Raw genomic sequence first — 14652 nt, 5'->3', positions numbered from 1 at the left:
ATGTTATTTGCAAAAGGGAAAATCGAAGCATTTACTATTCATTAGAGCCATTAGAGAACCATAGTGCCAAAGGTTTTGTGTAAACATGACACCATTACTGTTAGGTGAAAAAAACAAGTGATTATTGGGAAATGATTATTATTCAGAATACATTAACAATAGCCTTGGATCTTTAAAGTAATTTTAAAATAATTTGTTTTAGTGTTCAATTTATAAAGATGGAATGATCTATAATTGTCCAAAGTGAAAATTTAGTCTTCACCATTTTTATGCATTGTTGCCTTTCTATGCTTTATTAATGGAATTTAGTCTCCAGTGGAAACATAATGCAAAGTTGGTGAATTGAGGATCAAAGCATTAAAGAAAAATGAAGAGGCATCATGTATACTAACAGCTACCAAGACTTAAATGATGACGTACTATAAAATGGGCTTACATTTTCTTTAGCTGGGCTATAACTTTCAAAACTCTTAAACCAAGAAAGAAAAAGCATTGAGTTACATTAATGCTAGATGACGAGTTGGTGGGTGCAGCGCACCAGCATGGCACATGTATACATATGTAACTTACCTGCACATTGAGCACATGTACCATAAAACCTAAAGTATAATAATAATAATAATAAAAGAAAAAAAAAAAAGATAGCTGCTTAAACTAAATATACAGAACATATACACTGATGTTTAAAGAAACCCCACGTTTTCTCATCTTGTTCCAACAGAAGAGGTGCACACAGTATGGTAGCTTTAAGGAAGTCTTTTTTTCTGTTTGTTTTTTATTTTTATTTTAGATGTATGGCAGCAGGCATTCTCAAGACTTTGTCTACCTTCTGCCTAAAGAATTTCCTTACTGCTGTTGAAATATTTTAGGCTGATTTCTGATTTCCAAAGACTGAATAAACATTAAAAATGTTTCTATTAGGAAAATGTTAAAATGTACCCCCAATACAGAGATTAGCATAACCCCCCCCATTCTTGCTCTCTCTCTCTCTCTCTCTCTCTATATATATATATATATATATATCTGCTTCAACAATATTCATTATTGCATCAATTTGTTTATTCTGTCTCTTCTACCTAAACTAGCTATTTCTACCTTGAAAACCATCCCAAAACACTGATTCAATAAAGGAAACATTGATTATTGTTCCTAAGTCTACTGTTTTTTTGAGAGATTCTGCTGAACTTAGCCAGTCTTGAGTGATACTGACCAGCTGGTTCTAGCATCTGTGTTCAGCTGACAGGTTAGTAGGGCAGTCTCATCTAGGATGGCTGCCATTTTACATTTAGTGGCTGGCTGTCTGTTGGCCAGGATGATGGGGATGATGGGCAAAATGTCTCTTATCTTCCAACAGGGTAGCCCAGGCTTCTTTTTAAAATAGCTGAGCAGAGTTTTCAGAGACAGAGAGAAAGAGGAAAAAGGTGCAAGGCTTCTTGAGGCCTAGACTAGAATTCATTCTAGGGTCAAAAGCTTACCAGATTCAAGAAGTGAGGAAATAGCTTCTTGGGAGGAGCTATAAAGCCTTATTACAGAGTGTGTGACCACAAAGAGGAGAAGAGAATCAAAGAAGATTTTGCAATCAATCTACCACACTCTCACACTTTTGGGGAGAGTATTTTATATCAATCAATATCATTTCACCACTATACACTTTAGAGAATATGCCTTTATTTTGTAAGTTGTTATGATTTTGTAACTCTAATAGAATCCACAGAAGTTAACCATGCTCCTTGGATCAGAATATTAGTAGGAGGGACTATATCCTCATTGCCACTATCAACACAATGATCATCACTTTCACTAGTATTAGCAAATTTTATTTATTTTTCTCTGCTAATGATACATTACCTCACTTAAATCTCATAAGTGTGCTATACAGCAGCAACTATCACCCCAGTTTGTACAGATGAGTGAGCAGGTTGGGTAAACTGCCCACAGCCATCTAGCAATGGTGGCTTTGAACCCAGGTTATACTAACTTTCCCATGGTCTTATCACTACATATCACTTTGTCATGTGACCAGTCAGGAGGCCACAGTAGCTTTGCACTTACTTGGGAGGCCAAGTAGAACAGACAAAGACTTAGCCATCTCTCTCTTCCATTTCTCAAGGAAGAATATGAATTTAAATTAAGGGAGCAAGTTGTTTCTAGATTTGCCACCACGGAGCACTTTTAAAAACATCAAAGGGATCTATGTGGTCACTTTATAATACTCATGATGTATATGTTAGAGGCTTTTGTTTTGAAGAGGCAAAGAACTTTATTTCCTTTTTGTTGTGTTGGAAGTTGCCCTAGGAGGTATGCACACTTGTCCATGTTAAACTAATGTCTCGAAATCAGTGTATTCTTAATTCTTATCCCACTAGTCGTACTGGAGAACCTGAGGGAGTCAGGAAGGTTCCATTGCATTGAAGCGACTGCATTGTCTGGGATAAATACCTGGGGTTCATTGTCTCATGTCAAGAAAATTTAGAACATGGACACATATGAGGAGTTTAGAAGCAGAGGTTTAACAGGCAAAAGAAAAAGAAAGAAAGAGAAAGGAAAACAACTCTCTCTCTAGTGAGAGAGAGGGGCTTCCCAGAGGAAAAGTCTGGCCTGTTGCAGATGCACTATATTTTACAGGCAGGCTTGAGGAGGTGGTGTCTGATTTATGTAGGGCTCACAGATTGGTTTGATCAGGTGTGACGTGTACATAGTGTGCAGAAAAGGCTGGCCACCCTACCCTTATTACCCTAATCTTATTATGTGAATGGGCTTTCCAGTTGACTGGTGCCATCTTGTCTGCTCCTTACTGTACATGTGGCTGGGAAGGGAAGATGGAGCCGCCGTTTTTGAACATGATTGGCACAGCTGCTAGGGTCTATGTCTGCAGCTCTATTTTACAGGCTGCTGTTTGTTAGAAAATAATTTGGGGGCTGCTTTTCGTTGAAAAGGAAAACCTTACCGAGGACTCTAGTACCCTCACTATCTGCCTAAGCAATTTCTTCTTAACTCCTATATCAGTATGATGTGACACTAAGAGATCTATTAGGTTGGTACAAAAGTTATTGTGGCTTTTGATGGCAAACACCACAATAACTTTTGCACCAAGCTAAATTTTTCTTTTGAAGTAGTTGGCAGGGATGATTTTTTTTCCTAAGGATGAGCTACAAGAGTAGGAATTAAAATTTAACCCAGTTTACCCAGATTCACAAAAATTAATAGATTCCTTTGTGGATCTGAGTTGATATCTTTAATATAAGCTATCAGACATCAGCTTCATGTGCCTTAACTTCAAAAATATTTTAATAAGAGTATAACTGGAATGTTTAAACACAAAGAAATGATAAATGCTTCAGGTGATGGATACCCCAATTACCCTGATGTAATTATTCCACATTGTATGCCTGTATCAAAACATCTCACGTACCCTATAAATACTACGTATTCATAGAAAGTAAAAACTTTAAAAAAATTAGTTCTTGTCTTAGTGCCAGCTCCATCCTGAGTTTCAAAAATTGCTATTATCTTTGAGGTCTGGCATGAGGCATTAAATGCCATTGTTTCAAGAAAGATAAATGGGAATATAATTTTATTGCTATCTTACTGTTGCAAAATTGAATTCCTAAGAAACATACCCTTTATGAATTCTGGCAATGAAATTAAGACTGACTTTCCGTTTTCAATCTGAAAGCTATTTTGCAGCTTTCATCATCAGATAATGGAGTCTTACTTGAACAGGGTCACATTTAAACTTCTAATAATTTTTATATTGTAGCCTGTGAACACACAAATTTCAGGTAAATTGAAGCTAATTCCTGCAGGAGGTAAGGTCATATATAGAATTAGTCATTATTCATATTCTGAAAAGTGATGATGTCATTATGGGAGAGAATTTCTTGGGTCAAGACCATGCACTTAAAACTATTAAAATTCAAAAAATTGGATCACCATTACTGAATAATTAGTATCTACAAGCTACTTTACTACCACAATTAGAGACCAGTGAACTTACTGCCCTAAATCAGGAGATTAATGGAAATTGAGAGTGTTCTCACTTATTTGGCTATCTAGTTATTCTTGTTCCATATTTCAGAGGTGAGATGATGTTAAATATTAATCTGGAAATACAATCTCCTAGTAGCATAATACTTTGGAAAGTCTTGCTCCTTACAAATAAAGGGTAACTCATAAAACACATACATGAGATGCTCTTAAAGCCATCAGCATTGAATACTAATGGAATTGAATATTAAATAATAACTAGATTGCAAGTAAAGATTGATATGTAATAAACAATGACTTTAGATGACTATTACCAAACTGTTACATAAAAAAAAAACCAGGAAAAAGAAAATTCAAAGGGGCAGGGCATTGATATTTTCCTCAAAATTTTCATATTAATAATAGCCGCATGGTTTAATGTCTCCCAACTTTGTACAAATATGTAGTACTCACTTTTTGTAGTTAAGGCAGTATTTTGCTTTTTATAATGAACGCATTTTTCCATGTTTTATTTCGTTGATTAGGATAACTCATTTCATCAGAAAACCAGTGTCAATTAACATAGTGACACATTTGAAAATATATGTTAAATTTACCAGTAGAAGTTAAATTACAAGTATAAGTTATTTGTCGTTAGAAAATGTCTGAAGCATACAAGAGTCATTTTTTCCAATTCCCATTTTACAGATGGGTCAGTTGAAGTCAGGCAGAGTAGAGTAATGCCATTACTCTAATTCTGGACAAAGATTCACAACATTTTTGGAGGGGGAAGCGTAGTATTTTCTTTTATGATTAATATTATTTTGTTCTCAAAGTAAAACATAAATGGTATTGCTGTTCCTTAAGATTCCTAAAACTATAAAACAACAGCCATTAGTTACTACCTTAAATTTTACCAATCTGTACGTATATACAAAAGATAGAGGTCCATAATCTCTTAAGATGCAATTTAAGGTGAAATAATAAAGCCAAAATACTTAGAATTTAATATAAGTTTAATGGCTTTACTATCTCTGTATTAGTTAACTTTTTTCACCAGTTCTAAGTGAACAAATAGAGTAATTGATTTTTAGAAAACAAAAGAAAATTACATACCTGAAAGACTAATTATCACATTTTGGAGCAAATTGTTGTATTATTACCTTCAAGAATACGTGATAGACAATGTATAAACAATGTTTAGACATCTATTATCAGAATGTTTCAGAAAAAAAATTGAAATTGTAAGAGAAAGTAAAAAAAATGAAACCTTAATTCTTGTTCTATTTCTGTAAACTTTGGAATGAATAAATAGTCTGTTTAAGTGAGAAGCAACTTATGCCTTTGTCTTCTGCTTGAACCAAACTCACATTTGTAAATTTCAGTTAAAATGGCGCCCTTCATGCATTTGCTCTTTATTTTTTCTTTCCTCGATCTTGCGGGAACTATCTATCTTCTATTAGTGTGAAAACTTTGAAGATGAAAAGCTATTTCACCAGAAAAATCAATGATGTGTATTTGTGATCCTTAATAATGACTCAAATGGGAATAGATATCTAATATAAAGAACTGAGTAAAAAAGAACCACCTTTTAAATAAAATTAACTAAATGAAGTTATTCTCTTAGCCATTAACACTCATTAGTCTTACACACCATGGAATACTACTACACAGCCATATAAAGAACAAAACTGTGTCCTTGCAGCAACATGGATACGGTTGGAGGTCATTATTCTAAGCAAATTAACACAGGACCAGAAAATCAAATACTGCACGTTCTCATTTAGAAGTGGAAGCTAAACACAATACACATGGACATAAAGATGGGAATAATAGACATCGTGGACTACTAGATGGAGGAGGGTGAGAAGGAGTGAGGATTGAAAAACTACCTATCGGGTGTTAATGCTGATTACCTGAGTGATGGAATCATGTATACACCAAGACTCAGTGGCACTCAATTTACCTATGTAACAAACCTGCAAAGGTACCTCCTGAATCTAAAATGAAAGTTGAGAATAAAAAAGAAAAACCACTCGTGTATAATACCATACCTTCCAAGTAAAACTTCTTCTGACTTATAAATATGATTTATTGGAATAGTTTGTGGTTTACAATAGAGTATATATTCACTGTCCTTTATTTTACATACAAAGAGGAAAAACTAATTTCATTCATGTGCAGTTATGAGAGAACAGTTTCATAAAGAGGAAACATACTGCCAAACCAAACAAAAATAATGTATTTAATTTGTTATGTTGAAATTTTGGAGTTTATGAACTAACATGTTTTTCTGTTTGTTTTTTTTAGTTTCCAGGTTAACTAAGTCTCAGCTTTAAACCAAAAGTAAGAGGAGACATTAAGATTTTCATTCTTTCTGGGTTGTCTCCTTCCTGAAGAGCAATGGAGCCACTTTTATCTGGAAGAGGATTAATTGTATCTCTCATTTTCTTCCTGTTAAAATTCTCTACAGCAATTGAAATACCACCCTCAGGTAAAGTTATAGCATTCAGTGCCTATTAATGGAATTTCATATTTGCATTTTTATTTTTAAGTAGAATACTTATGGATTGAGGATGTGACTTTTCTACCATATTTCTATATATTCTTTAGCAATCTGTCATGACAATTCATATCTATCTTTTTCGTTTTGTGGGTGGCTGATACATGACTGCTGTAGTTATTCTGCAACCCAGGCTTTTAGTTCCTTATGCAAACTTAGAACATAACAAGAATAATAACCTATAGATAAGTTAGTATTTTTCCATTTGTCTAGGATTATCTACAATATTACCAACAACTTCACTTTTATATACTTAGGTTAGTTAATCAAGATTCAGAAATTACTGGCATTGAACCAATTATGTCAAAAAGGAATTGGATAAACTTTGTATTTTTTTCAAAATGATTATATTTAAGAATGAAAATAATGAGTTAGCAAAATAATAAGCCATTTTACAAATAAAAGTATAAGATGATATCTAATCTTAAAATCTGCAGCATTATATAGTGTGAATTCATATTAAGAGGTTAGACAGTAGTCTGATGGAAATATATAAATATATATTCTAACACATGTTGGTAAAATGGATGCAGATTTTTAACCATTATAAATCAGTTTGAACAAGTCATGGTAATTAATAGTTAAAAAAAATACTTCAGCATCAGCAGGACATGGTGACACATGCCTGTAGTCCCACCTGTTTAGGAGTCTGAGGCAGGAGGATTGCCTGAGCCCAGGAGTTCAAGACTATAGTTTGCAATGATCACACCTGTGAATAGACATTACACGCCAACCTGGACAATATAGTGAGACTTTGTCTCTAAACAAAATAAAAACTAAAAAAATCTGCAAACAGAACATATGTAATAGTATATCAAGTCTGTCATGTAGAGATCTTGCAAATTTTTCTTGTATTACATGCATAAGGGATCTAAAAGAACCTTGAGAGGTTATTAAGACATTTTTATCCATATCATTCAGGAATAATCTCTATTGTCTCTTCTGTATATAATTTGGAGAGTTATTATATTAGAAGTATTGGTTGTTTATTAGAATCTTAGTATTGCAGGTGATATTTGTGGATCTTCTAAATTCTAGAGAAATAGTCTTGAGCTCATAAAATTTAATAAATCTTAGAAAAGTGTTGGGACTTAACTAAAACATTGCTTTTGAAGTGCTCAGGCAGACTGAATGTGAATAGAAAAGGAAACAACTCTCTGACTATATATAATACAATGTATTTAAAAACTATTCTAAGGGCCACCTTAAATTACTTGATGTAGCTATTTTATATTATGCACTTTGGAAAGCACTGAAATTGTAGTTCCATCCCCCCAGGTAGAAACCCCTTCTCTATTATTTTTAACAGATAAGTAAGCTCTGTTTTGACATTTCCATTTCTTAAGAAATTCCACTTATCTGACCTACAAATATATAGACTTAAAGTCTGCTATACATTTTGCTGAAATCTTTCAGCCTACACAATATATTAGATTTCATCACTGACCAGCCTTTTTGTAGAAATTCTGGTCAGGAGTCTAAAGTACCTTCATCTTTAGTGAATTCTTTTGCTTTGAGTATGCAGTAGCAAGTTATGAGCAAGCTTCTTCGTAATCCTGTGGAAAAAGGTTAATAATTTCACATTGTCTTCCCAATAGCAACGAGGATGCCACTGAGATTCCTGATTCAGATTTCTGACCATAATCTCTGGCATACACATTTATTCTTCATCATTTCTTACTTTGTCAGTGGTGAAGGATGTGAAATTTTGCATTAATTCCTGGCTCACATTTTTATTCTGGTTGTCTCAGTTACTTATGCATTTTCATGCTGTAATGTCCTTAGACAACAATTGTTATAAAATATTAATGACATGTTTTCAGAACATCTGGATATTATTCATTTATTTCAGGACTCTAGAGCACTCACAAGTAAATGCAACTAAGGCAGGTATCCAATTTGAATGTCAAGGAGTCTGATGTCTCTGTAATTGGCTTAATTATAGAGGAAAGGATTTATAATGTAGAATATATATTCTTATAAACACCCAAAGGTTATTAGCTCCGTTCCCCAAATAATTAGTTATTGCTGAGCCTTTGCAACCTTAGCAAATTTAGGAAAGAATAATGTTCTAATAAACAAGTTGTTCACAAGTTATTAGCTGATATCTAAGGGACTGTGGCCATTATGTGTCATCCCTCACCATTTATAACTGCAATAAAATTTAACTAATATGAATTTGCAATAAGCTCAAGTCCTGCTCTACACAGAAATAGTAGTAATCAGAAACAAAGTAAATGTGAATGAAAATACAGATATTTTGCATGTTGGTTTATGAATATCCAGTAGATAAACACTGAACTTGAACTAATATCCATAAGCTCGTAAAACTCACTTATCAGATTTATTGGGCAATAATGAAAAATTTTAAAAAAATCGAATTAATAGAAAAAAATTAGAATTTGGAAAGGCATTTAGTTTTTATTCTACTCTGGCTGTCAATGTTCAAAATGTGGTTTGCAGAATTCTTGGGGTCCCAGAGACACATCCAGATGGTCTGTGAGATCAAACTGTTTTTATAATAAACCTAAGATGCCATTTTTTCATTTTCACTGCATTGTCATTTGCTCTGATGATACAAAAGTAATGAGGGCTGGGCGTGGTGGCTCATGCCTGTAATTACGGCACTTTGGGAGGCTTGAGGTCAGGAGTTCAAGACCAGCCTGGCAAATGTAATGAGACCTCATCTCTAAATTATATATATAAATATATATATATATAATAAATAGCTGGGTGTGGTGGCTTACACCTGTAGTTTTAGCTACTTGGGAGGCTGAGGCAGTAGGATCATTTGAGCCCAGGAGGTTGAGGCTGCAGTGAGCCATGATCGTGCCACTGCATTCCAGCCTGGCATTGGCATCAAACTTTACTGGTAGTCAGGTGATATTTAATGTCCATATACTCAGAGTAAAGAACTCTCAAAACAAAGCAAAACAAAAACAGTTTTGCTTATGATTATAATTGTTGAAGCACTTAAAGGTTATTAATGTTATTAATTATCTACCTTGGAATACATACTTTCTAACATTCTAGTGAACTGGAAAGTAGATATAAAATAATTCTGCTATGCATCAAAGTATTATGATGATCTCTATTTCTTAATTGCATCATTGCTTGAGTCCTTAGCTGGACATCATCTTTACTTTAAGGTTATGACTGACAAATTATGGTTGCTCAGATAGATATAGGTCAGATATTTTCCTGAAAGTGAACCAAGTGAGCCCATTCATTTCAAGATAAACAACTGACCATATATAAGGTCATTGATAAAGTGTGAGTGTTCAAGAAAACATTAGAATTGTGGAGGACATGTATTGTCCACTGTAAGCTTGAGAGCTTCCCGATACTTAATACTGCTGATTAGATCAGCGGCAATTCTAACAAGTGTCAATTTTTGATATTCTATAATGAAATGCATCAATGTTTGGAAGACACAAAATTCAGTGAGCGGGTATTTTTTCCAAATGAAAGCTTCATGATGTTACAAAATCATTTGTAGATTAAAAAAAGTAAAATGGTTTAATGGTACACAATATGAAAAGTTGATTGGTAGGGTTTAGACTTGTTGTATCTACAATCATCAGAAAGGACTCTAAAATTTCCCATCATTTTTTAACTACGTTATCTGTATAAGGCTGAATTTTCTTTATATCTTTGAACAAATCAACCCTATTGCAACAGATGAAATGCAGAAGCAGATATAAGAATCCATCTGCCTTCTCAAGAAATTACAGAGATGGCCTGTAGTTCTAGCTACTCGAAAGGCTGAGGTGGGAGGATTACTTGAGCTTGGGATTTCTAGGCTGCAGTGAGCAATGATCCTGCCACCGCACTGCAGCCTGCATGAGCGAGCAAGACCCTGACTCAAAGAATTAAGAAAAAAGCAATTACAGAGATTTGCAATAATGTAAAGTAATTCCATTCTTCTCATAATATTTAAAGGTTTTCATAAAATATGTGATTTATTTTAACATTGAATTATTTTAAATAAATTCATAAGTAAACATTTTGAAAGACATTTTGAAAGACTTTTTCAGTTTTTATTCCTATTATAGTAAATATTGTTAGCTATACCCCACATGAACAAATGCTCTTTGAGATGTCTTGTAATTTGTAAGACTGCAAAAGAGTCCTGAGACCAACACGTTTGAGAGAAATTTATCTAGGCTAAATCCTTAATATTACAAATGAGAAAACAGAGAGTGGTTCAGGGCCTGGTCCAACGTCACAGGTTTTAGGGCCTGATTTGCAACTCTACTGTGGAATAGTACTTATTTAAGTTAGGCTCTGTGCCTGTCTCCAAACTGCTTTTCTCATACTTTATTTGCCAAAGTCAGGTCCCTGCTGCTGAACAGTTTGCATTTCCTTATGAATCAACCCTGTCCTTTTATTAGAGATTCTAAGAACTGTACTAAAACTGGGATGTCTCCTTTTGAAAAATATTGAGTGCTCATCAGCAGTAGATCTTTACACACATCATGATCTATGTTTTATTTCAAAGCTTAATCTAAGTTGTGTTTCTAGCATTTGTAAATTTATTTTATAGTTGCAATTCTTAGAAATGTAATCTCGCTACTCTACTAGCTGAGAGGCAAAATCACTTCCTACTTTTAATTATTATTATTATTTTTTTACTTTTATGAAAGAGTCTCACTCTGTCACCCAGGCTCAAGTGCAGTGGCTTGATCATACCTCACAACAGCTTCAACCTCCTGGGCTGGAAATTAATCCAGCTAATTTTTACATTTTTTTGTAGGGACGAGGGTCTCCCTATGTTACCCAGGTTGTTCTTGAACTCCTGGGCTTAAGCGACCCTCCCACCTCAGCCACCCAAAGTGTTGGGATTACAGGTGTGAGGCACCAAGTGTGGCCCACTCCCCACTTTTTAAAATTGTGTTTGTCTTGTAGATTACTTATCAAACACTAACCGAGTTTGTCACAAGATTAGAGCATATTTGAATATGAATAATCTATTAATGCCATTATGCATCGGTTATTATTTTATAATAGTGGCTATTAGTAAGTTAAATTCTCTAAGGAAACAGAACAAAACTCCCAATAGATAAGTGAGAAAAAGTTATAAAATGAAAACTTACAAATAAGGAATAACAAACACTAAACAAGCCCATGAAAGAACATTTATTAACCAAAAAAAAAAGAAAATTAAAATAAAGAGAATAAGGAGTTTATATTTTCCTTCGTAATAAATGCTAAACTATTTTATTATTTTGAAATGCTAGCATTCACTGGTGGCAAAAATATAGAGAACCACTCTATTTTTGTTATTTGTATATATATTCTGTGGTGAAATTATGTTTACAGTTTACCCAGAGTAATTACCATTTGTGTCCATGCCTGGAAATTTATCATAAATCAGTAATTCAATAAAGGAAAAATCTATTTACTCAAAATTCCTATTGAAATAGTTTACCTGGAAAGAAAAAAAAATGGATAATAATCTAATGAGCAGTAATATAATTATTAAAAATTATAGCATATCAGTGGGAAGAAATAATGTAAAAGCAGTACATTAATTATAATGTGTTTATAGAAACATGGAAGACTACAAACAGAACTTTCAAAGTGACTGAACTAAGGAAAAATGCATATGCATGCTAACATAGATTGAATGCCAATAATTTTAATAATATATTTAAATTGTGATGACATAGCAACTTTTCTTCTGCTATAAAAATTGTTACATTATTCTGGGTTTAAATAAAATGAACATATATTAAAACATGAAATGATGGCAGTGAAGTGTATTCCTTAGAAGTAAGTACATGTTGCAAAGAGAGTGAGATTTATTCTGATTTTCACTTTTGTATCATCCTTTCACTTATCAGTATACAAAAGAGGTTTAAAGTGTTTTTGCTATAAATTAATCTTGCCTACTGTTTGAATAGTGTGTTTTTAAGTACATATTTTAATATTTAGTTCAACAGGTTCCAACAATCATAAAACAGTCAAAAGTCCAAGTTGCCTTTCCCTTCGATGACTATTTTCAAATTGAATGTGAAGCTAAAGGAAATCCAGAACCAACGTGAGTATTCTTTCAAACTAAGTGATTCTTTAAATGTGTACTGTTCTTTATGCTATTCTTTACTCTTACCATCATAAGCTTGTTGGACTATGAGTCTACACATGATTAAAGCTAAGGGTTTACAAAAAAATAATATCCATGCAAACAAAAATAAAATTTGGTTATTTTACATATGTTTTTCTGCCACTTGAATTTATTTTGACCATAAACTAAGGGCTGTTATTAAAATACTTAGAGTAGTCTTTGGTACAGCAGAAATACTCCACAATCCCTTAGTCTACAAATAAATAAGGTAGCTAAAAACTAGAAGATTATTTATTCTACTTAGTAAAATGTAGCATTTATTAAGTCAAAGTTTGTAAATATCATTCTGTACATATTTATAATTGTGTGTCTTTAAATTTAAACATCTTATTTTGTGGATAGGTTGTTACTTGATTTTTTTTAAGTTGTCATAGAAATATTGTCATCTCAGGTGGCAGAGTACTATTTGCATGATATACTACTATCTAGTATTATTTTATTTTATAATTAAATAATTGTTATTCTAGGTGACCATAATCACTGATGAGCTTTTTCAAAATACCTTCTATGTTTGGAGAGGGAGAAAAAAATGTAAATGTATTGGAAGTGAGAAGGGAGAGGCTGTGGGAAGAATTCCCAATATTAAAATTCTATGTGATTCTAAAATGGAAAGCAAAGCTACATACTTTTATTATTCTGCATGATTATCTTATATTCATTAAGAATATCCATATTTAATGAAAAATTGATGATTTTCAATTGTATCATGACTATTATTATTGCCTGATAAGTTGATATTTAATAATCATTAGTGACCCATTAACATGCTAAATTATAATTATTTCTATGTTTAACCAAATGGAAGATATTCAGTCAATATATGTAAGTATGGATAGAATTACAATGGAATTAAGGATAATTTATTCAATCAACATGAATATATTGATCATATCATGATATATTAATATTAATTAGCTGAATTATTATGTCAAAAGGTAATACCATACACTTGTCAACAGTGAAATATAAGACACACAGAGAGAAGTAAAATAAGTCAGGAGGGTGGCTGGGTAGGCCTACTCCTAATGAGAATACACGTCCATTGAAGGTTTGTTATTCCTGTTGGGAGAATAATCACATAGATTAGTGTAAGAATATGGCGTCCTGACATATACCCAAATTTGCATGGGTAATTCAATCTACAATGCTGAATACAATCTAATTGGGAAGTCATTATTTGTCTATCAGACTGATAAAGATTTAAAGAGACTTCTTAATGTCATTGTTCATAGAACTGACACTCTAGCATACTGGGGTGGGAATTTAACATTTTTTTTCTAGGATATAATTTTGCAACATTTATCAAATACTATAAAAAGTTTTTAATTATTGGTTTATTGATCTCATTTCTAAGGAATTGGCATATTGAAATATTTGGACAAGTACCAAAGAATAAATATATAGGGTTGTTTCTTACAATATTGTTCATAAAAGGAAAAACATTGAAATGGTTAAAAGTAATTAAAATAGTAACCATATGACAGAAGACAATGTAGCTATAAAAATTGTCTTTAGTATCATTATAATAATGGAAAAATTCAGTTGGCCAAATTATATATTCAGTGTGGTCTCAGATATGTGACAAAATTCTAAAAATACTAATAGGAAATATTAGCAAATGTAATAATACTGGGCTTATCTGTTTTGGGATTTTGAGTGAGTTCCTTACACACACACATGCATGAACAGAAATTATATATGTTTCTTGTAGTCTCCAGAATATTAATAATAATCTTGTATTACCTTTCTAATTAAAAAATAAATAAATAATTTTAATTTAAAAAAGCAAAAGCTAATTTCAATTTTAATCCTCTCATTTATCAAGCTATTTTATGGACAGTAATATTTCTCAGATTCTTCTGAGACCCTTATTTATACCCTGTTATATTCCATTAAGTATATACTTTTTATCATAAAATGTCTTGGTTTTGTCAATTTTATGCAATTGTTAATAAGTACTCTAAAAATATGTTATTATTTTTCAGGATTATTAAGT

At 32.6% G+C, this 14652-nt stretch overlaps 1 protein-coding gene across 18 annotated transcripts in view; it reads left to right on the top strand.

The window, feature by feature from the left end:
• The window catches only part of CHL1 (cell adhesion molecule L1 like), a 213847-nt gene that overhangs the window by 116154 nt on the left and 83041 nt on the right, over positions 1–14652 (top strand). For all 18 annotated transcript variants that reach the window (XM_054546846.2, XM_063721970.1, XM_054546850.2 and 15 more), the window contains 2 exons: positions 6277–6460; positions 12467–12572. In XM_054546846.2, coding sequence (XP_054402821.1) covers positions 6370–6460; positions 12467–12572 — 197 coding nt within the window. In that variant the 5' untranslated portion in view covers positions 6277–6369. The remainder of the gene's footprint in view (positions 1–6276; positions 6461–12466; positions 12573–14652) is intronic.

Source organism: Pongo abelii, chromosome 2, assembly GCF_028885655.2.
Source record: "Pongo abelii isolate AG06213 chromosome 2, NHGRI_mPonAbe1-v2.0_pri, whole genome shotgun sequence".
NCBI lineage: Eukaryota > Metazoa > Chordata > Mammalia > Primates > Hominidae > Pongo > Pongo abelii.
This window is presented reverse-complemented; position numbering and strand designations above follow the sequence as displayed.